This window comes from Schistocerca nitens, chromosome 2 (genome assembly GCF_023898315.1).
Source record: "Schistocerca nitens isolate TAMUIC-IGC-003100 chromosome 2, iqSchNite1.1, whole genome shotgun sequence".
Lineage (NCBI taxonomy): Eukaryota > Metazoa > Arthropoda > Insecta > Orthoptera > Acrididae > Schistocerca > Schistocerca nitens.
In genome coordinates, this window is record NC_064615.1 from 1,069,260,665 (window position 1) to 1,069,284,088 (window position 23,424).

At 40.5% G+C, this 23,424-nt stretch overlaps 1 protein-coding gene across 1 annotated transcript in view; it reads right to left on the minus strand.

The window, feature by feature from the left end:
- The window catches only part of LOC126235548 (farnesol dehydrogenase-like), a 75,762-nt gene that overhangs the window by 12,609 nt on the left and 39,729 nt on the right, over positions 1 to 23,424 (minus strand). The window contains exons 4-5 of the mRNA XM_049944265.1: positions 22,022 to 22,151; positions 17,452 to 17,604 (exon numbers count right to left, since the gene is read on the minus strand). Of these exons, the coding sequence (XP_049800222.1) occupies positions 17,452 to 17,604; positions 22,022 to 22,151 (283 nt within the window). The remainder of the gene's footprint in view (positions 1 to 17,451; positions 17,605 to 22,021; positions 22,152 to 23,424) is intronic.

The following is a 23,424-nucleotide window of genomic DNA, read 5'->3' on the forward strand; positions in this document are numbered from 1 at the left end:
TGTGACAATGGATGAGACATGGATGCCATTTTTCAATCCAGAAACAAAGCGCCAGTCAGCTCAATGGAAGCACACAGATTCACCGCCACCAAAAAAATTTCGGGTAACCGCCAGTGCTGAAAAAATGATGGTGTCCATGTTCTGGGACAGCGAGGGCGTAATCCTTACCCACTGCGTTCCAAAGGGCACTACGGTAACAGGTGCATCCTACGAAAATGTTTTGAAGAACAAATTCCTTCCTGCACTGCAACAAAAACGTCCTGGAAGGGCTGCGCATGTGCTGCTTCACCAAGACAACGCACCCCCACATCGAGCTAACGTTATGCAACAGTTTCTTCGTGATAACAACTTTGAAGTGATTTCTCATGCTCCCTACTCACCTGGCCTGGCTCCTAGTGACTTTTGGCTTTTTCCAACAATGAAAGACACTCTCCGTGGCCGCACATTCACCAGCCGTGCTGCTATTGCCTCAGCGATTTTCCAGTGGTCAAAACAGGCTCCTAAAGAAGCCTTCGCCACTGCCATGGAGGGCGATTACGTCGAGAAGTAATGCCAGTTTCATCGATTTCGGGTGAGTAGTTAATCAGAAAAAAAAATCGGAGGCCTTAGACCTTGAATGCACCTCGTATGTTGAAAGTGAAAATTTTTATTGTGCTTGGAACTCAAATACAACGTTGATTGTCGAAATGTAAAATTGAATGGCTACTTATTTCACTAGTAAGAAGAGGCTTGAAAGTTCCTGTACCTAGGGTTATTCGACGGAGACGAAGCCAAGAGAGTTTCCTGGAGCCAGCTATTCAGTAAAGGAGAGTGGCCGCAAACCCCAGTAAGTCATCTCGTAAAGAAGTGGAATGTGGTTTGGGAAAATAAATCAGTATAACCTAGACCCATACTCACACTTTTAAGTCGTCAAAACGTTCGAACGTGGCGACCTGTGTGAAAGGACCGAAAAAAAAAAAACAGGAATTGTCAGTCAAAAACGAGAAAAGAAGCTGTTGTGTGTTGCCATACCAACCAAACATTATACGACAAGCTATTTACTCTGAGACATTGGAATATGTTCAAGTACCTAATGGAGCAAAATTTGGATGAAAAATGGTGAAGACGTGAGAAATTCACAAGGATATAACAGCAAAGAAGATTTCGACGTATTTGTCTAAGAAGAAATACGGATGGAACGCTTCAACCAAGAAGATCCAGTGCGGCGAGTATACAGCTCTCGCACACGTCGCGGGGACGCAGACATGGAAACCAACGTACATCCGACGCCTCCGGCACCAGCAGCTGCTCGCCGGTGCTGACCCGCCTCCACATCCGCTCACGTACGCTACGAGAATTCAGCGCCGGGTGAGCGTGTAGCAAAACTTCATTACTTTAGGACGAAGTGGGACAAGATACTGTTGAGTGAACTTTATTTGCATAGTTATCATATTTAAAGTTGTAAGTAGGCTGTTTAGGTCTTTTTATTGGTAACGCCACCTCTGTATGAAAATCACTGGCTGTGCTGTGTGCAGTCTGTGGCTGCTTTGCATTGTTGTAATACTCGCCATTGTAGTGTTAGGCAGCTGGCTGTGAACAGCGCGTAGCGTTGCGCAGTTGGAGGTGAGCCGCCAGCAGTGGTGGATGTGGGGAGAGAGATGGCGGAGTTTTGAAATTTGTCATGAACTGCTATACTTATAAATGATGATATCAAGGTAAATACATTGTTTGCTCTCTATTAATATCTTTCATTTGCTAACCATCCCTATCAGTAGTTAGTGCCTTCCATAGTTTGAATCTTTTATTTAGCTGGCAGTAGTGGCGCTTGCTGTATTGCAGTAGTGGGAGTAACGAAGATTTTTGTGAGGTAAGTGATTTAGTGATTTGTGAAAGGTATAGTTTAATGTTAGTCAGGGCCATTCTTTTGTAGGGAATTCTGAAAGTCAGATTGCGTTGCGCTAACAAAATATTGTGTGTCAGTTTAAGGACAGTCTTGTAAAATTGTTCAAAGGGGACGTTTCATAAAGTTAGTTTTAAATGCTTACAATAGCTAAGCATACAAGAGTATGGAAAATATACAACAGGTTGTGGAAACTCAAGACGCAGCTATGCTCATAAAAATTAGCAAAGAAGTGTCTGCCTGGGCTGAGTTGGTAAATTTGAAGGGCTTATTTCAGTAGTGGTACAAGTCCATTACCTCCACTTTTCTGCCAATAATTCTTCTGCAATTAATGATCGAAACATACAGAAAGAAAGGTTCATCTCTAGCAAGAAGCCATATGCTTGAATATTTCTGGTATCTCAACTGCAGATTTTTCAGCGCTCATTTAACGTTAGGACTCTGTATCTCACAATGAACACCAACGGACTTGTACCACTATTGAAATAAGCCCTTCACTTAATCGAAGCTCAAAGTGCGACTCTAAGTAAAGAACTAGGTTTAGTAAATTCTCAATTAAATACCTAGAGTGAAGCTTCAAATGCTCAGAAGGAAACTCTAAATATTCAAAAGACAAATTTAGGTTTGTTAAGTGTCAAGGTCGACTCTTAAAGCGAGGAATTTAGTAATCTGCACGAAGGCATTGGCGCTTTGAAGACTGATTTCGACGCTATAAGCAGTGCAGTAGAGAATTTAAAAGCTGATCTAAAGAATGAGTTGACAAACTCTTTGACTACTCACATAAATTATATGTTTACCGAACTTAGTAAGAAACAGAATGATACCTTTCAGGCCTTGTCAAAACGGTTAGAACTTAACATTGAGAACAAATGTAATAGTGTAGAATCGGGACTTATTGAAAAGTTAGGATCCTTTGAAAAAGTGTACAATATTAAGTATAATGATGTAAGGCATGGGTTGTAGACTTTGCAAGAGAGTGTAGACGAGCAGAATGAGTTAAAGCCAGTCATCCAATCGCAAATTACAGCTGTCAATACACGGGTAGATAATGTAGAAAGAAATTTCATAGAGAAAATAGCTAACTCTGATATTATAAATGTAATTAGTTTGGACGAACAATTTAGGGAAATTATAGATCGAAAAGTTACCGAGTGGATAACATCCGGGAATGTATCGCGTATTCTTTCTTCTGAACTTAATGATGACAGGAAGGGTATGGACAACCTGTGGAAAGAGATTAAGCGCATCCAGGATAAAGTAGAAAAAAATGTATCTTCACCTAACGTTGTATTAACTAGTGAAGCTGTGACTGATTTGCAATGGAGAGCTAATTCAGGGTTATCTAGACAATTCCCTAAATTTAAGTCCGACGGAGATGTACATCCGACTCATTTCTTAAGAAGGATTAACCAAGTATTACCAAAAAATTGGGAAGACTCTAAGATGATCGAATTATCTGTGAGGTACCTTCTAGGGGAAGCCTCAGAATGGGGTACAGCAAATATTGAGAATTTTTCCTCTTGGGAGGACTTTCAAAAGAAATTTAAAGAGAAATACTCGTCTGCCAGTGCTCAAGAAAAGTTGATATCAGATCTATGGGGCCCAAAGTATTACAATAATACTTGAAGTACTATGAGGAAATATTTCGACTGGCATTTAACACGAGCAAAGTATTTAGGTAAGCCAATGGAAGAAGAGGGATTGGTACGTATTTTAATTAGACGATTGGCCATCTATGCGAGAAAAGACATCTTATGTAGTTGTTGGAAAACGGTAGAAGAGTTCTTGCCTTTTGTTGATGCACTTGATGCAATCAGTAAGGACCGCAACGAAACTTTACACCAAAGTGAAGTTCGAACTATAAAACGAATAGCGGGAATAATTTTAAAAGGCATGAGGCAAACTTAGAGAAAGTACACAAGTGCAATAAGAAAAGTTGTAACGGTAATTATCAAAAGAAGCATCCACGTTCAAATTTAGATCCAGTAACTTCTAAAGAATTTGTATCGAGTAACCAAAAAACAGAAAATACGAATGTAGTACCTCGTTACGGTAACCAACCCGTAATTAGTAGTAATGCGGAAAACGTTGTTCGACCTGGATCCAGAGCCAGGGCCCAGGTCGTGGAAATATATTAAGTGGTCGTATTCCATATACGTATGTTTGCTTTACGCACAAAATACACACACAAAGGAATGGTTGGTACTTGAAGAACCAAGCTTAGCTACTAATAATCCACAACCTATAATAGCAGAGACAGTGGAAAATTCCAAGGTTAACACATTTATAGATTCGGGAAGTGAGGTATCACTCATCTCAAACGCATTTTTTAACTCGATGAGGAATAAACAGCACTTACCGTTATTGCCAGTGACTGGAGTATACATAATAGGGATCACGAGAACAAAAAGTTAACTTGTAAAATACGAAACTCAGGTGAACTGCAGTATTGGAAATATGTTATTTCGTCAAACGCTGTTCATAGTAGAGAATATTAATAGAGACGTACTGTTTGGTTTAGATTGGTTGTTAGAGTTCATGGTCATCTTAAACTTTGACGAACATCTTTGTTTTAGTAAAGGGGACAGTAGATGTTCGACACCTTTTGTGACAAGTAGTCACTTTGAGGAACAAACTACGGAGCGCCAGCGTCTGCGATCAACAGCTACAGCACAATTATCACAAAAAATCGATAATGTTGATCAAGGAACGCATCGGACTGATATACAAGACGAAGTTTATGAATCCCTAGTATTAACCGACCAACAAAGACGAGATTTGTATAAAATTTTAATGGAGCATGCAGTGGTATTTTTCGATTGTCCAGGTAACATCAGCGACTAGATTTGTAACTTCAAAATCGAAGATGACACTCCATTCTTTTGCAAACCGTATCCAATACCAGTGAGTTTGAAGGAAGCAGTTCGGGATGAGATTATCAAAATGATTGATAATAATATTACAGAACGAATTTTCAGTGTAATGAATAATCCTCTGTTAGTGGTAAAGAAAGTTACAGGCGTGGTACCATTAGTCTTAGACACTCGTACACTGAATCGACATATAGAGACGGAGAGGGACCATACGATTAATATCGACGAATTGTTATCCAAATTTTAAAAGGCAAGATTCCTTAGCACGATGGATTTGACTGTGGGATATTGCAGATAAAATTACATCCAGAATCAAAAACGTATATAGCCTTTTTGTTTGATGGAAAATCATATCATTTCAATGTATTGCCATTTGGGCTTAATATCTCCGTGTCCGTATTTAAATGTGCATTAGTGAAGCACGAGGGAGAGACTTATTGAAGGATTTGGTAATTATGTAGAAGAAACATTATCTAACTTTGTACAAGACTCTGAAAAAATTTAAGAGAAAGGTATTACAGTGAAGCTGTCAAAATCACTTTTTGCGCGCCAAGAACTTAAGTTCTTAGGGCATATTGTAGGGGTAGAGGGAATTAGACCAGACTGTGAACGCATAAAAGCTATCAAAGAATGTCCGCACCTCAGAAATGTAAGACCACTTAAAGGATTTTTAGGGGTATGACCGGATACTATCGACGGTACGTACGAGGGCAGGAGTTAAATGTCCCGAGAATTTTACATTTATTAAAAAAAGTGAGTACCGTGGACTTGGGCTCAAGGTGCAAATGATGTATTTGAAAACGTTAAAAGAGTGTTTGTTGAGGCACCCATATTACATCATCCAGTTAAGAGCGAACCTTTTAAAATTTCGACAGATGCATCTGATTAGGGGTTTGCTGCCCAGCCTTTCCAAGGAGAATGGGATCCGAGTAATGTAGAACACAGAACCATAGCTTTTGCTTGCCGTAGCCTAAATAAGCAGGAACTAAATTACACAGCTACCGAAAACGAACTATAGATAACTATGTGATGTATTCAAACACTAGTATGGGGACTATAGGTAACTATGTGATGTATTCAAACACTAGTATGGGTATCAGAAATCCATATTTACACAGATCGTCAGGTTGACGCACTAAATGCTTTTCCTACAGGAATATGATACCGAGACACGATACGCAAAAGGTTCCGAAAATAAAGTACCAGATGCATTATGGAGGCTACCCATAGGAATGGAAGACTTGAAACGTACGGAAAGGCCCGGCGTCATTTTTGCCGTTAATTTTTTGTCAGCAGAATATCCGAACATCGGGGTAAAAGAGATGGTTCACAGAATAACACAGAATATCCATCATGATCCTTATTTCACAGAAATATTTTCTATGTGTGTCCAGAACTCGTTACCTCCTAATTACTTGGGAAAATGGAAAATTGTAGATCATAACTTGTTTTGGAGAGAGAGTGTAACATCACAGCGTTGGCGTTTATGTATTCCGAAGGTAATGGAAGACGAACTTGTATGGTATGTTCACACAGGGTATGGACACCTCGGAATCAAAAAATGTATATCTCATATGAATCAATTTTATTATTTCAAGAAACTAGGGCATAAAGTAGCATCTTTGATTAGAACCTGTGAAACTTGCCAGAAAGTAAAAGAGAGTGATACGTGAAATTCAGAATGTATCCTATTATCCCTAAGTCATGACACGACCTTACAGCAGCAGATTTCTTTGGACCAATTCCACAAGGAAAGGGAGGAGTATCATATATTTTGGTTATCATAGAATGATGTTCAAAATATGTTATACTATGTCCTATTAAGAGAGAAAATATGCACAGTTACACACTGATTACAACAATACTTTCTAGAAGTAGGTAAACCAATACGGTTTCTTACAGATAACGGACCACAATTTGTGAGCAACGAATTTAGAGAATTCCTAGGCTAGGAAAGTATTCGACAAGTGTTAACATCCAGTTATAACACGTCATCAAATCCGCGTGAACAAGTAATGAAGGACATTGGGAAACTATGTCGTACATACTGCCATGAAAAACATACTTCGTGGGCAACGAAAATTAAGGACTTTGAATTTATCCTCAATGAATTACCCCATTTATCGACTGACACCTTTAGATGTTATAGGCAAACCTTTTGTAGGAGAACAGTTAATTAAGTATTTTAATTGGCCTGAACAACCTAGTGACAATTGCGAAGTGAATCAGGATATAATTTCTATAAATTTGATTGGAAAGGCGCAACAAAGAGTAAGTAAGCACCAAGTCGATGACCTCGTTCTTATAAAACAACATCTACCCAGATTGACTCTGAAGAAAGAGACTCATAAGTTTTTTAAAAAATATGAGGGACCATACTGGGTACAAACAGTAGTCCATCCTAAGACGTTATTTTTGGTAGATCACACAACTGGATTAGAAAAGGGGAAATACAATGTAAAGAATGTAAAATTGTATATCCCCCAGGGGCGTTAACATTCTGAGTTAACGGGCGGAGTTGTTTTCAGTGTTTCTTCTAAAATAGTTTTCCTGCACCGAATTCCTTTAAAATCTAAAACTATCCTGTAATCTTATTGCTTAAAGGAAACTGAATATAAACAACTAAAGAGAATCACAAAAAGTGATGTCTAGACGGAATAAATAGAACAGGGTATTATGTTTGTAGAAAATATAATATGATGTGACTAACTGAACAACTTTTATACCAAAGTGTACAGCTTTTCTATTTTCTATAGAGTATTTTATACCTTTTATGGATGTGATATAGATGGGAGGGTTTGTATAAATTTTGAAAGGGGTGGGTATTGTAGCTAAAAGCTTCATTTGCAACAACAAATAAATCATGACTAACACAAAACACACATCACAACTTTCAAGCAACCGTCACAAACATGTGTGCCTGATTCTTCTTCATTTGCCGTTTGCTTAGGGTTGCTAGGATTTCCTTCAGGGACTTCAAAGGGTGAATGTGGGACAAGTCCGTTCTGTAGGAGACGATTTAACACCAAACCTCCTCCAGCATCTCACTCTAGTACCTGAGAAGTAGGGATCCTGGGGAAGGGGTGTGGGAAGGGTTTCCTGTCTTAGGGGCTATCTTCTTTCTCTTCCTAGCAAGCACATCTATTTTTTCCTTTCTTACTTCTCATATTGAGAACCTGTCTTACTAATAACCTACATCTTATCTTTAGATAAGAAGGCCGAAGAATCAGACTACACGAACACACATCCACATTCACACAGATATACACTTCTATGCAAACATTAGATTATAGAAGACAGGTGTTATGGGGAAAAGGTGTGTACATAGGGAATTATGCGCACGTATATGGGGAGTTATGACGATTCTACATCGAATATACATAAGAGGAGGTGCAAATACATAACGAACAACTGTAAAGTAGTAATGAGTAATGGATAAATAAGAGAGAGGCGTGAGCAAAGAAAGAAGACGAAAGTAGGAGAAGAATTAGTCAGGCTGATCATTAAGAAACGTCAGTGCAATAAAAATTCTGATGAACTGAAGGATAGTACGACGTAAGTAGTATACAAGGTGTTACAAAGAGGTATGGCCAAACTTTCACGAAACATTCCTCACACACAAATAAAGAAAAGATGTTATGTGGACATGTGTCCGGAAACGCTTAATTTCCATGTTAGAGCTCATTTTAGTTTCGTCAGTATGTACTGTACTTCCTCGATTCACCGCCAGTTGGCCCAATTGAAGGAAGGTAGTGTCGACCTCGGTGCTTGTGTTGACATGCGACTCATTGCTCTACAGTACTAGCATCAAGCACATCAGTACGTAGCATAACTTAGTGTTCATCACGAACGTGGTTTTGCAGTCAGTGCAATGTTTACAAATGCGGGGTTGGCAGATGCCCATTTGATGTATGGATTAGCACGGGGCAATAGCCGTGGCGCGGTACGTTTGTATCGAGACATATTTCTAGAACGAAGGCGTCCCGACAGGAAGACGTTCGAAGCAATTGATCGGCGTCTTAGGGAGCACGGAACATTCCAGCCTATGACTCGCGACTGGGGAAGACCTAGAACGACGAGGACACCTGCAATGGACGAGGCAATTCTTCGTGCAGTTGACGATAACCCTAATGTCAGCGTCAGAGAAATTGCTGCTGTACAAGGTAACGTTGACCACGTCACTGTATGGAGAGTGCTACGGGAGAACCAGTTGTTTCCGTACCATGTACAGCGTGCGCAGGCACTATCAGCAGCTGATTGGCCTCCACGGGTACACTTCTGCGAATGGTTCATCCAACAACGTGTCAATCCTCATTTCAGTGCAAATGTTCTCTTTACGGATGAGGCTTCATTCCAACGTGATCAAATTGTAAATTTTCACAATCAACATGTGTGGGCTGACGAGAATCCGCAAGCAATTGTTCAATCACGTCATCAACGCAGATTTTCTGTGAATGTTTGGGCAGGCATTGTTGGTGGTGTCTTGATTGGGCCCCATGTTCTTCCACCTACGCTCAATGGAGCACGTTATCATGATTTCATACGGGATACTCTACCTGTGCTGCTAGAACATGTGCCTTTACAAGTACGACACAACATGTGGTTCATGCACGATGGAGCTCCTGCACATTTCAGTCGAACTGTTCGTACGCTTCTCAACAACAGATTCGGTGACCGATGGATTGGTAGAGGTGGACCAATTCCATGGCCTCCACGCTCTCCTGACCTCAACCCTCTTGACTTCCATTTATGGGGGCATTTGAAAGCTCTTGTCTACGCAACCCCGGTACCAAATGTAGAGACACTTCGTCCTCATATTGTGGACGGCTGTGATGCAATACGCCATTCTCCAGGGCTGCATCAGCGCATCAGGGATTCCATGCGACGGAGGGTGGATGCATTTATCCTCGCTAACGGAGGACATTTTGAGCATTTCCTGTAACAAAGTGTTTGAAGTCACGCTGGTACGTTCTGTTGCTGAGTGTTTCCATTCCATGATTAATGTGATTTGAAGAGAAGTAATAAAATGAGCTCTAACATGGAAAGTAAGCGTTTCCGGACACATGTCCATATAACATATTTTCTTTCTTTGTGTGTGAGGAATTTTTCCTGAAAGTTTGGCCGTACCTTTTTGTAACACCCTGTATATGGAAATAATATCTACTGAAAGTATAGAAGTTGATAAGTAGAGGAGGACTGTAGGCAGTGAATGGTATATTAAAGGATGATGAGAAGTATGAAACAGATTTATAGCTTTACCAGACGATACTTAATTATGGTATACATAGAAACGTATATTAGGGTAATGAACCGTGAAGCGTACTCAGAAAGGATAAGGGGGGCATACTCGACATTCATTAAGTATAAATGGCAGACGTATCTACGTGGAGCTAGGATGATCTGTGGTCTAAAAAATAAAAATGTTTTGTAAGGGGCATAGTTGCCAGAATGAAAAGAGAAAGTGCTCTCATAAGGTCAATCCACAAGCAAGGAATAGGAGCTGATCCTAGGAGAAGGGGATAGTATCGTGACAAAAGTCACAAATTTTATATGAATTACTCTGGAAAGTGTAAATTCTATGAACGACTAGCACTATTATGTTTCGTGAAAGAAAATGAGTGTGAAAAGAACACTTTCACTTCTCCCAGAGTTCCTCCAAGCTAAAAAAATTGAAAATGGTGCATACTAGGAGAAAGTAATACAGAAGGTAAGAATAGAAAAAGGCTACTCATGTGTCCTAAACACCTGAAGTTTACGATTGAAAAAAAAATTAAAGAAATGAAAAAGAGTTCTCACAATTACTAAACATTAGTAAAGCTGACTAAAACAACGAATAAATGCTTATGTCTTAATAACAAAGTAAAATAAGAAAAGAGTAGAGAAAAAATAAGCCAAAGATTGTGCAAGGAAGGACAGAGAATTGTTACTCAAAGGAAAGATATGTATACAAGCGTATGTAAGAAATGTATACTGTTAAGATATGAAATGTTATTATAAATGATATTATGTAAATAATCCTCCCCCCCATGAACCATGGACCTTGCCGTTGGTGGGGAGGCTTGTGTGCCTCAGCGATACAGATAGCCGTACCGTAGGTGCAACCACAACGGAGGGGTATCTGTTGAGAGGCCAGACAAACGTGTGGTTCCTGAAGAGGCGCAGCAGCCTTTTCAGTAGTTGCAAGGGCAACAGTCTGGATGATTGACTGATCTGGCCTTGTAACAATAACCAAAACGACCTTGCTGTGCTGGTACTGCGAACGGCTGAAAGCAAGGGGAAACTACAGCCGTAATTTTTCCCGAGGGCATGCAGCTTTATGGTATGATCAAATGATAATGGTGTCCTCTTGGGTAAAATATTCAGGAGGTAAAATGGTCCCCCATTCGGATCTCCGGACGGGGACTACTCAAGAGGATGTCGTTATCAGGAGAAAGAAAACTGGCGTTCTACGGATCGGAGCGTGGAATGTCAGATCCCTTAATCGGGCAGGTAGGTTAGAAAATTTAAAAAGGGAAATGGATAGGTTAAAGTTAGATATAGTGGGAATTAGTGAAGTTCGGTGGCAGGAGGAACAAGACTTCTGGTCAGGTGACTACAGGGTTATAAACACAAAATCAAATAGGAGTAATGCAGGAGAAGGTTTAATAATGAATAGGAAAATAGGAATTCGGGTAAGCTACTACATACAGCATAGTGAACGCATTATTGTGGCCAAGATAGATACGAAGCCCACACCTACTACAGTAGTACAAGTTTATATGCCAACTAGCTCTGCAGATGACGAAGAAATTGAAGAAATGTATGATGAAATAAAAGAAATTATTCAGATAGTGAAGGGAGACGAAAATTTAATAGTCATGGGTGACTGGAATTCGAGTGTAGGAAAAAGGAGAGAAGGAAACGTAGTAGGTGAATATGGATTGGGGCTAAGAAATGAAAGAGGAAGCCGCCTGGTAGAATTTTGCACAGAGCACAACATAATCATAGCTAACACTTGGTTTAAGAACCATGAAAGAAGGTTGTATACATGGAAGAACCCTGGAGATACTAAAAGGTATCAGATAGATTATACACTCCTGGAAATGGAAAAAAGAACACATTGACACCGGTGTGTCAGACCCACCATACTTGCTCCGGACACTGCGAGAGGGCTGTACAAGCAATGATCACACGCACGGCACAGCGGACACACCAGGAACCGCGGTGTTGGCCGTCGAATGGCGCTAGCTGCGCAGCATTTGTGCACAGCCGCCGTCAGTGTCAGCCAGTTTGCCGTGGCATACGGAGCTCCATCGCAGTCTTTAACACTGGTAGCATGCCACGACAGCGTGGACGTGAACCGTATGTGCAGTTGACGGACTTTGAGCGAGGGCGTATAGTGGGCATGCGGGAGGCCGGGTGGACGTACCGCCGAATTGCTCAACACGTGGGGCGTGAGGTCTCCACAGTACATCGATGTTGTCGCCAGTGGTCGGCGGAAGGTGCACGTGCCCGTCGACCTGGGACCGGACCGCAGCGACGCACGGATGCACGCCAAGACCGTAGGATCCCACGCAGTGCCGTAGGGGACCGCACCGCCACTTCCCAGCAAATTAGGGACACTGTTGCTCCTGGGGTATCGGCGAGGACCATTCGCAAGCGTCTCCATGAAGCTGGGCTACGGTCCCGCACACCGTTAGGCCGTCTTCCGCTCACGCCCCAACATCGTGCAGCCCGCCTCCAGTGGTGTCGCGACAGGCGTGAATGGAGGGACGAATGGAGACGTGTCGTCTTCAGCGATGAGAGTCGCTTCTGCCTTGGTGCCAATGATGGTCGTATGCGTGTTTGGCGCCGTGCAGGTGAGCGCCACAATCAGGACTGCATACGACCGAGGCACACAGGGCCAACACCCGGCATCATGGTGTGGGGAGCGATCTCCTACACTGGCCGTACACCACTGGTGATCGTCGAGGGGACGCTGAATAGTGCACGGTACATCCAAACCGTCATCGAACCCATCGTTCTACCATTCCTAGACCGGCAAGGGAACTTGCTGTTCCAACAGGACAATGCACGTCCGCATGTATCCCGTGCCACCCAACGTGCTCTAGAAGGTGTAAGTCAACTACCCTGGCCAGCAAGATCTCCGGATCTGTCCCCCATTGAGCATGTTTGGGACTGGATGAAGCGTCGTCTCACGCGGTCTGCACGTCCAGCACGAACGCTGGTCCAGCTGAGGCGCCAGGTGGAAATGGCATGGCAAGCCGTTCCACAGGACTACATCCAGCATCTCTACGATCGTCTCCATGGGAGAATAGCAGCCTGCATTGCTGCGAAAGGTGGATATACACTGTACTAGTGCCGACATTGTGCATGCTCTGTTGCCTGTGTCTATGTGCCTGTGGTTCTGTCATTGTGATCATGTGATGTATCTGACCCCAGGAATGTGTCAATAAAGTTTCCCCTTCCTGGGACAATGAATTCACGGTGTTCTTATTTCAATTTCCAGGAGTGTATAATTGTAAGACAGAGATTTAGGAACCAGGTTTTAAATTGTAAGACATTTCCAGGGGCAGATGTGGACTCTGAACACAATCTATTGGTTATGACCTGTAGATTAAAACTGAAGAAACTGCAAAAAGGTGGGAATTTAAGGAGATGGGACCTGGATAAACTGAAAGAACCAGAGGTTGTAGAGAGTTTCAGGGAGAGCATAAGGGAACAATTGACAGGAATGGGGGAAAGAAATACAGTAGAAGAAGAATGGCTAGCTTTGAGGGATGAAGTAGTGAAGGCAGCAGAGGATCAAGTAGGTAAAAAGACGAGGGCTAGTAGAAATCCTTGGGTAACAAAAGAAATATTGAATTTAATTGATGAAAGGAGAAAATATAAAAATGCAGTAAATGAAGCAGGCAAAAAGGAATACAAACGTCTCAAAAATGAGATCGACAGGAAGTGCAAAATGACTAAGCAGGGATGGCTAGCGGACAAATGTAAGGATGTAGAGGCTTATCTCACTAGGGGTAAGATAGATACTGCCTACAGGAAAATTAAAGAGACCTTTGGAGATAAGAGAACGACTTGTATGAATAGCAAGAGCTCAGATGGAAACCCAGTTCTAAGCAAAGAAGGGAAAGCGGAAAGGTGGAAGGAGTATATAGAGGGTCTATACAAGGGCGATGTACTTGAGGACAATATTATGGAAATGGAAGAGGATGTAGATGAAGATGAAATGGGAGATATGATACTGTGTGAAGAGTTTGACAGAGCACTGAAATACCTGAGTCGAAACAAGGCCCCGGGAGTAGACAACATTCCATTGGAACTACTGACGGCCTTGGGAGAGCCAGTCCTGACAAAACTCTACCATCTGGTGAGCAAGATGTATGAAACAGGCGAAATACCCTCAGACTTCAAGAAGAATATAATAATTCCAATCCCAAAGAAAGCAGGTATTGACAGATGTGAAAATTACCGAACTATCAGTTTAATAAGTCACAGCTGCAAAATACTACAACGAATTCTTTACAGACGAATGGAAAAAATGGTAGAAGCCGACCTTGGGGAAGATCAGTTTGGATTCCGTAGAAATGTTGGAACACGGGAGGCAATACTGACCTTATGACTTATCTTAGAAGAAAGATTAAAGAAAGGCAAACCTACGTTTCTAGCATTTGTAGACTTAGAGAAAGCTTTTGACAATGTTGACTGGAATACTCTCTTTCAAACTCTAAAGGTGGCAGGGGTAAAATACAGGGAGCGAAAGGCTATTTACAATTTGTACAGAAACCAGATGGCAGTTATAAGAGTCGAGGGACATGAAAGGGAAGCTGTGGTTGGGGAGGGAGTAAGACAGGGTTGTAGCCTCTCCCCGATGTTATTCAATCTGTATATTGAGCAAGCAGTAAAGGAAACGAAAGAAAAATTCGGAGTAGGTATTAAAATCCATGGAGATGAAATAAAAACTTTGAGGTTCGCCGATGACATTGTGATTCTGTCAGAGACAGCAAAGGACTTGGAAGAGCAGTTGAATGGAATGGACAGTGTCTTGAAAGGAGGATATAAGATGAACATCAACAAAACCAAAACGAGGATAATGGAATGTAGTCGAATTAAGTCGGGTGATGCTGAGGGAATTAGATTAGGAAATGAGACACTTAAAGTAGTAAAGGAGTTTTGCTATTTGGGGAGCAAAATAACTGATGATGGTCGAAGTAGAGAGGATATAAAATGTAGACTGGCAATGGCAAGGAAAGCGTTTCTGAAGAAGAGAAATTTGTTAACATCGAGTATAGATTTAAGTATCAGGAAGTTATTTCTGAAAGTATTTGTATGGAGTGTAGCCATGTATGGAAGTGAAACATGGACGATAAATAGTTTGGACAAGAAGAGAATAGAAGCTTTCGAAATGTGGTGCTACAGAGGAATGCTGAAGATTATATGGATGGATCACACAACTAATGCGGACGTATTGAATAGGATTGGGGAGAAGAGAAGTTTGTGGCGCGACTTGACCAGAAGAAGGGATCGGTTGGTAGGACATGTTTTGAGGCATCAAGGGATCACCAATTTAGTATTGGAGGGCAGCATGGAGGGTAAAAATCGTAGAGGGAGACCAAGAGATGAATACACTAAGCAGATTCAGAAGGATGTAGGTTGCAGTAGGTACTGGGAGATGAAGAGGCTTGCACAGGATAGAGTAGCATGGAGAGCTGCATCAAACCAGTCTCAGGACTGAAGACCACAACAACAACAACAACATGTAAATAATGATTATGTATAAAATATCGGCCTGGGGGGGCATATGTAATGATTCCAGAATTTCTGTGTAAATTGTAGAACCACTCGGCCTTCTACCGTCTCGAACACACGATATTCTAGATACGAGTGTGGGATGGTAAAATCCTAACTACTGCGCTTCACATGTTTGTGGTTGCAGGTTTAAAATCAGTCACGGGAAGATGGCACCGACGGGTACCTGTCGGGCAATCCAAGGATGTGTTAGTGTGTATGTATGGAAGAACCATGGAATCTATATGCAGCTTTGTACTTAATGTGTCACTGACTATTGTTATGCGAAACAAGAACGGTTGAAAAGGTACTCATATAGACTCTTGACTCAGCATTGTTAGAGGCAAGATGTTTTTTCAATCTCCTTTTCTAAAAGTCATGGTGTCTAAGCAGACTTTCTTTCGAATGTAAATCAATTTGTTTCTAACGTACGACTATACGAGAGACTTACTGAAGTTACATATTATGTTGAAAGTGATAACTTTTTTTGTGCTTGAAAGTCAAATGCATCGTTGATTGACGAAACGTAAAATTGTATGGCTACTTATTTCAATAGTAGAAAGAGGCTTGAAAGTTCCTGTACCTAGCGTTATTCGACGGAGAACAAGTCAAGCGAGTTTCCAGCAGCCAGCTATCCAGTAAAGGAGAGTGGCTGCAAACCCCAAGTAAGTCATCTCGTAAAGTGGGGGAATGTGGTCTGGGGAAATAAAGCAGTATAACCCAGAACACACTCACACTTTAAGTCGTCAAAACGTTAGAACAAATCTGGCACAGCGTCAGGTTAAGTCAAAGATTAATTTGGTGAAAACCCAAAAAATTGATAAATTTTTAAGCACTATTCATTTTGAGTGTTGGCCATCGCAACAAACAAGATGTTGGCGTAGTGTATGTGAATTTATTATACGATACTCTCCGGCGTCATGTAGAGACATGTTTCAAATAGGAGTGCCTGGTCTGGTGATATTGCATCATCAAATGTCATTCTCAACACAGCACAGTCTTGAAGCCAATAACAAATTCGTTCGTCGATAAACAGTAGGCAACTTTTCTACTGACGTTGTCAGTGCATTCGATGTGTGGTAATCGGTTTCAGTTTTTTGTAGTATTCCATAGCTTGACGCCTAGGCGACAACATTCGAAATTTTAAATCCGCACTCCAGGTTGCGGTTTGCTCTAGTGTCGCTAAACTAGCGGCCACTGACGCGATCCTAAACAAGCTGCATTATAGGGATCCCGTGTCTTTACACTTCGAGATATGAGGGTTTTGACATCTTATTTATTTTATTTTTAGGTCTGGTGAGTGAAGTGCCATATCTACTAGGAGCTCTCAAAGCTTATTGAGAAGTGACGTCAAAATGACGACTTCCAGAAAACTCGATGTGACGAGGAAACTCGACAGTAGTTGACAAATGTGCTGGACGAGTATACGTCATTTTGACGTCGCTTCCCAGCAAGCTTAGAATGAAAATAGCATGTTCCGTAATATCTGGCAGACTTTTGGCTAACAATTACGGAGCGAGGGTGACACTGACGGTCGCGGAAGGCGAGCGGGGTGTAGCGTCAGTACAGTACGAGTCCGTTCGCGGAAGCGCTAGGGCTGAGTATGAAACGGAATGACGATGGCTATTGGTAAATGGAGTAAATTTTTTAAATACATGCTAAATTCAAAATGTATCATCTGTAAAACTGGCTTCAGATTCAATCAAAAAAATCCTGCTCATGTTCGATCCCAAATTAGCAGTGTCGCAGCAATAAATGGTAAATGTTACTGTGAAGGGGAAGAAATTAACAGGAGGTTAGTCATTATTCAATACAAGTGTTGGGTAGCCGCATAATGCGATGTCCAACTACCGCAATGTCATGTGTTCCCACTTAGTTACTCGGAGTGTGATACCAGGATTGCAGGTCGCAGAAAACACCACTACTGACCTGCACACGCGGATGCCGCGACAGCATGTAAACAACAGCGTCAGCAATGTCCCCTGGACGCAAGAAAGGCGACTCTTTTACTTCTTCGGGCAAGTCGAGCTGTGGCAACGTTTTCCTCACTCCTTCGGTATCCACCAGTCCAGGGGAAATTTGCTGAAATGAAATGTTCATTACTTAGTTACAACTAGCATAGCCGTGTAGTAATATTTGTTCTTTCAACGGAAATCGATGGAATACGATTTCGGTTATAACACGAAGCTGAAGAATGATGCAGTTTTACGCAACAAAAGTGAGTGCAAACATTCAGATGTAAAAAAACTAAATATGTAAAGTTTTTGAGTTTTTAGAGGAGATACAACGGATAATTTCTTTATGTAACAAAAATATCACATGTGCAACGTTACCCTTCCAAGGGTCCATCTAATCGCTCTACGTGAAACCTTGACCCACATTTATCATTTTAATTTTCTGTTGGCATCTCTCTTCATTACGATGTGCAATTGGTTATAACAATCTTTTGTCCAGAGTATAAAAAATATTCATGTCGCACGTTAATTTTTTGAAGACGTTAATTTTATTCGTGTGCGTATACCAATAGAAGAGCGTCAGCTATAAATTTCAGATCTACCATTACGGGGACTTAAACAAATCTACTCACATTTAAAACGTTTATTTGACATCTCAAAGTTCGTCAAGCCAGAATCACCAAAACAATGAAATTTTTAAAAGGTTGCGTAACTAGTTTCGATGCACTCAGTCGTCATTTTCAAATGCAATCACAAACTTGGAAAAATGCATTAAAAATTGTAACCACACATCTTTCGAATATTACGGAAAATACACTATACCAGTAAACAGAAGCAAAGGCAGCAGAAACGGGTCACAGGATGTCATGACAATTTCTGGTTGATCAATCATTTCACACCTTAATGCAGTGTACATGAAAACTCCATCGGGATGAAAGATATTATATACTCTTGCATTACGTCCTGGAGCGATACAACGATCATTTTGCAAAGGTAGGATCACACGTCCCACTCCTATAACGTGCAGCAAGCCCAAACCCAGAACACAGCACGCAGTCGTACTGTGTGCTGCTAGTGAAATATTACAATGACGATGCACTCCCACTTGGGCTAACACAAAAATGATAGTTGAATCACTGCAGGACATAATACAAAATTATGAGACTAATGCAGATGCGAAAGCCGCTAACTGTATGATAAGCGAAACTGAGATAATACAGAAAAACTTATCCCGCCCAAACTATTGAAGTTAAAGACTCCATTTCTTTTCTAAAAATAAGTAAAAAAATAATTAATTATACCATATTAGTGGCTGAAATCTGTGATTATGTTTTATACGTTAAAATCTTAAGTGAAATACTGACTTAGCTCTCTTTGCACCAGATTTATACAGTCAGCGGATTTTGCAAATGTATCGATCCAATTACAAAACAAACATTCTGTTGCAAAAATCCGCTATTCGTTGCTATGTTAGGAATAACCTGAAGGTGGAATTTAATTATTTCGAATATAAAAGGAATACGTTTTATTTCAAAGAGAAATCTGAAAATCCTACAAAATTGGCTTATAAAAATAAGAAGGGGACATTATTTTACCGGGAAAAACTGACTTATTTAACATAAAAAAGAGAACAGATATGAATGCTCAACATTGTGTTTTTTTAGAAAAAAAGTACACCATCCAGTTTTTGACACCAAAAGATATACTAGAAAATAAAATAAGCTTGTAATTGCATCTTAGTAAAACACGGAAATTATTTTGGAAAATAATAAAAGTGGCGGAAAGTTGCATCTTAGTTAAAAATAGCACCAAAAAGTTCTACAAAATGAAATTAGCTGGAAATTGCTTTCAAGTGATATCGACCTCAACACTACCCATCAACTCAAAATCGCTTCCCGCATCTTCAGATGACTGCCAGCGGCAGGAGCGAGTTTGTCGTAGGTCCCCCAGTCTTCACCAAAGTGGAGCTATAACAGCTTTTTGGTGTTTCCCAGTATGGCTTCTGAAAGTTTTACACAGCTGTGATTGGTGTTGGAATGTTTCCTTTGCTGAAATTTTTCCCCTTTTCAGGATGCCCCATCTTCAAAGCTGTGGAAGGCCCTCCACAAACTAGACAAATCGTCTTGTTTATGCTTTTGGTGAACACAATTTTTTTACTTTCTGAATCTGGAAATTCCAGCTACTTTCCCTAATCCTTCCACGTATGTCATAACAATTAGTGTAAACACTGTGTTCATTGCATCACACTGCTTTAGTAATACTTTTCATGTTCTTAAGTTTCTGTTCTGGAAACGTTTCTCTCTCACTGATCAGGATGCCTCTTCCTTTTCCATGAGGGGCCGTCGTCCTCTGTCTGGTCATTTGCAACTGCTACGATAGGTTAGACTCCTTGCAGAATTCTTATTGTTTCAATTACTCCCGCTTTGTTTGTACCGTCTTCTGCATTTAAACTGTACGCAAAATAACTTGTTTTCTTCAAAACACTCAAGCAAATACATCAAAAAACATCCTAGTGACCAGCTGAACTGTGCTTACCGGCGCACATTTCAACAATGCATGGGTTGCGAGAGCTTCATTGTTGCGTACGCGTTCGTTATAGCGTAGCCAACCTAACTCCGAGTAAGAAAAATATCCCTCAAAATCGTAACAAACTGAAAGGTAGCTTTGAATGTCTAGATTGGTAAGTCTGATGTCAGATGTCAGTTGGCGTTCCTTGCGTCCGGACATGGCACGTAACTGCCACGCCTATTGAACTTGGCGCGTTTTGCAGACTTTGGACATTTAGCGGACTTTGCACCCGAAGACGAGCAGTTAGAGGCTTTTGCAATCTAACAAGATTCCAATTCCAAAGGTATATAGCAGGTTTAGCATCGTGAAACCTGTTCCATCGTTTCGGTGCAGAAAAAATCTTTATTATAGTGTGCTCAACTCAAAAACAACAGAAAATGCATTAGCAGCTTTTGCATAGGGGCTACTCATATAATATCTTTCGTGCAGATGCTGTTTTCATCTACACTGCATTAAGGTGTAAAATGACTGATCTATTAAAAATTGTCATGACGTCTCGTGTCCCGTTTCTGCTGCCTTTGCATAGGTTTACTAGTTTTAATGTATTCTTCATAATATTTAAGAGAAGTGTGCTTGCAATTATTAAGGCAGTTTTCTAGGTTCGTGATTACATTTGAAAATGATGACTCAGTGCAACGAAACTAATTATGTAACCTTTTAAGAATTTCATTGTTTTAGTGACTGTGGCTTCACGACCGTTTGTGGTGTCAAACATTTTAAATATCATTCAGTCAAACTCCTCGATGCCAGTTATGTCGAAATACAGAATCTATTCACATTATAGTAAAACTGTTACTTAAAGCTACTTTTATTTGACTAATACTTTTAACTTCCACTGTTGTTGTATAAAGTTATTCTTGTCTTTGTAATTTACTTTAGAATTAGCTGATTTTTGGAGAGCACATTTTTATAAAACTTAATTGACTCCTACGGAAACTGACAAGATATGTGATTTTACTTAATAGTTGGCTAATTGTTTATTTCATTTTGTGATTGAGACCTGAAACCAAATTTGTAAAGTGTGTTTAGTTGAAAAGTCTTTAACGTTTTGGCAGGTACTACATGTGATGATATTAGTATTTTGCTTGTTTTCGCTACACACTTTTGTAGGTCATCTATCATATGTGTTTGCTAACAGATTCAATGAATAATATTTCAGTTTACTTAACTAACGCTGTATAAACCCTTTTTAGGCTATAAAGTGTGCAAAATAGTTAAATTTGTCTCACTGTTGTTTACTATTCTTTACAGAGATTAAATTGTTGGCAAACATAGAAAAATGTGAAAATTGCAATAGTTACGTTACAAGTTAAGACAAATTACTGTATTTCATAAATATGACACCATTTCAAAGAATTATTTTCTGAAGTAAGGCAAAAAGAGTCTCTTACAATCAAAACATCTCACACTGCCAAGTTTGAAAATACCATCCTCTCCACTACGATCTGTTGTTTTTTCCCGGTTGCCACTTTTTGAAACATGCAGAGCACATTTTTATTTCTTGGAAAGTGGTAGCAGTGGCTGGATTGCTTGTCTCTTCCGTTTGCTCTTTCGTTCATCACCTTTCTCTTCCTCAGTTTCTGGGTTTCATATTGAGAGTGTTTCCTCTTGCAGTGTGTTGCTCGTCAGATTTTTGGCAATATCTATCTTGAAGAAACTACATTATTGATTTACGTTCAAATTTCTTATTAGGCGCAGCATTCCTGGATTCACTGCATCGTTTAGGAAAGAAAATTACGAAAAGAATGAATAACTGTTCCCACCAGATCTGTAGAGCCACAGTTCACCTCCCTGGCTTACAAGCTAGCGTGCTGTGTGTTAAGCTGTACGAGCAGTGCAGTTTCATCATAGCAAGATGAACGAATATTAAAATGACACTTTCTTCAGACTGCCCTAGCGTTATTTAGGTTCATTCAGTGCAGAAGCAGGGTTTGTACGCATCTGCTGTATTGTTGTGACCATATTAGATGACTTACCCCAACTCGTATCTGGCTACTCAGGGCGATGAGATCTTTCCTCAGCCCTTCCAGCAAGACTTTCACTGCGTGCTTGCTGGCAGCATACATCGCCGATCCAGCAAGGTGCGGCGGTACATGTCCTGCGAGGCTGGAAAATAGAACAGATAGTTGCAGGACTCGGACGTCGTAGTCGACGGCCTGATCAGGAGAAAAGCTGCACTCCAAAACTTTACTCTTGAGCAGTCTGTACCGGCAACTAGAACATTTCTCAAATGAAAAGTCATCGGCTCGATATTTCACTGTTACATATCAGATGTTGTTGTACTCATCAATGTAAAGACTGGTTGATGCAATTCTCCACGTTACTCTACCTTGTATAAGTCTCTTCATAGCAGGATACCTGCTGAACCTAAATTGGGCATCCTCTTGCACCTGCTTATACTATTTAGGCCTCCGATTCCTCTGCAGTCTTGACAGTTCTAAACTCTGTCCAAATACTAAATTACTAATTCGTAAATACTTCAGTCAAATGATGCCAATAACCTCTTTTCACCAAAATTCGATTCAGTATCGCTTGATAACTAACACCAACAATCATCACCATTTATTTGTACGTTTATCGTACATACAAGGCTACTCTCCAAACTTATACCTTAATAAAAAGCTTCCTATCGCCCAAATTTATGTCTTCATGGGAACATATTTCTCTTTTTGAAAAGAACTTAGTTTCCCTGCCATCATCAGGTATCTGAAGGCAATAGATCAAAATCTGTCCACTACTTTTAGTTTTATCCCTGTGCATCGTTTTACTTAATTTGAGTACACTCACTTAACCATGTTTTACTTTCAGTTCTTTTTACCGTATAATTTTTTTGAAGACACTATCCATTCAGTTTAACTCATCCCCCAAGTGCTTTACCGTCTCCAACGGAATTACACTTGCATTAAACTTGTATTACTTCTCTCTGAGTTTTAACTGCCTTCATTTCTCCCAGTTACCTTTTCAAACCTATCTAACTCTCAATTACTGCCCTTTTCACGTCCTTGGACTTCTAGAACTGCCTTCTGGTGTTTGTACAAGTTGCCCCTAACATATCGCTCACAGTATTCACATGTGTAATGCAATCAAGTGAACACTAAACTAAATCAAAGAATGTCATTGATTTCCCTCAATCAATTTGTCTATGCTCCTACTCGATACGACATTGTCTGTGTCTGCTATTGTTGCTGTCAGTGACATTGCGCTGATCTAAATTATGGATCCAGGTATGAAGTAATGTATCCATACGAGGACACTGTTCTCCTATTGGTTCGCAATTTGTCTCATTAACAAGAATAGAAAATCTCATGTCAATTAACGAGCCAGTACATAAGCCAATACTTTTTAGACGTTGTATATGTTTTATTCACGATCAAACCCT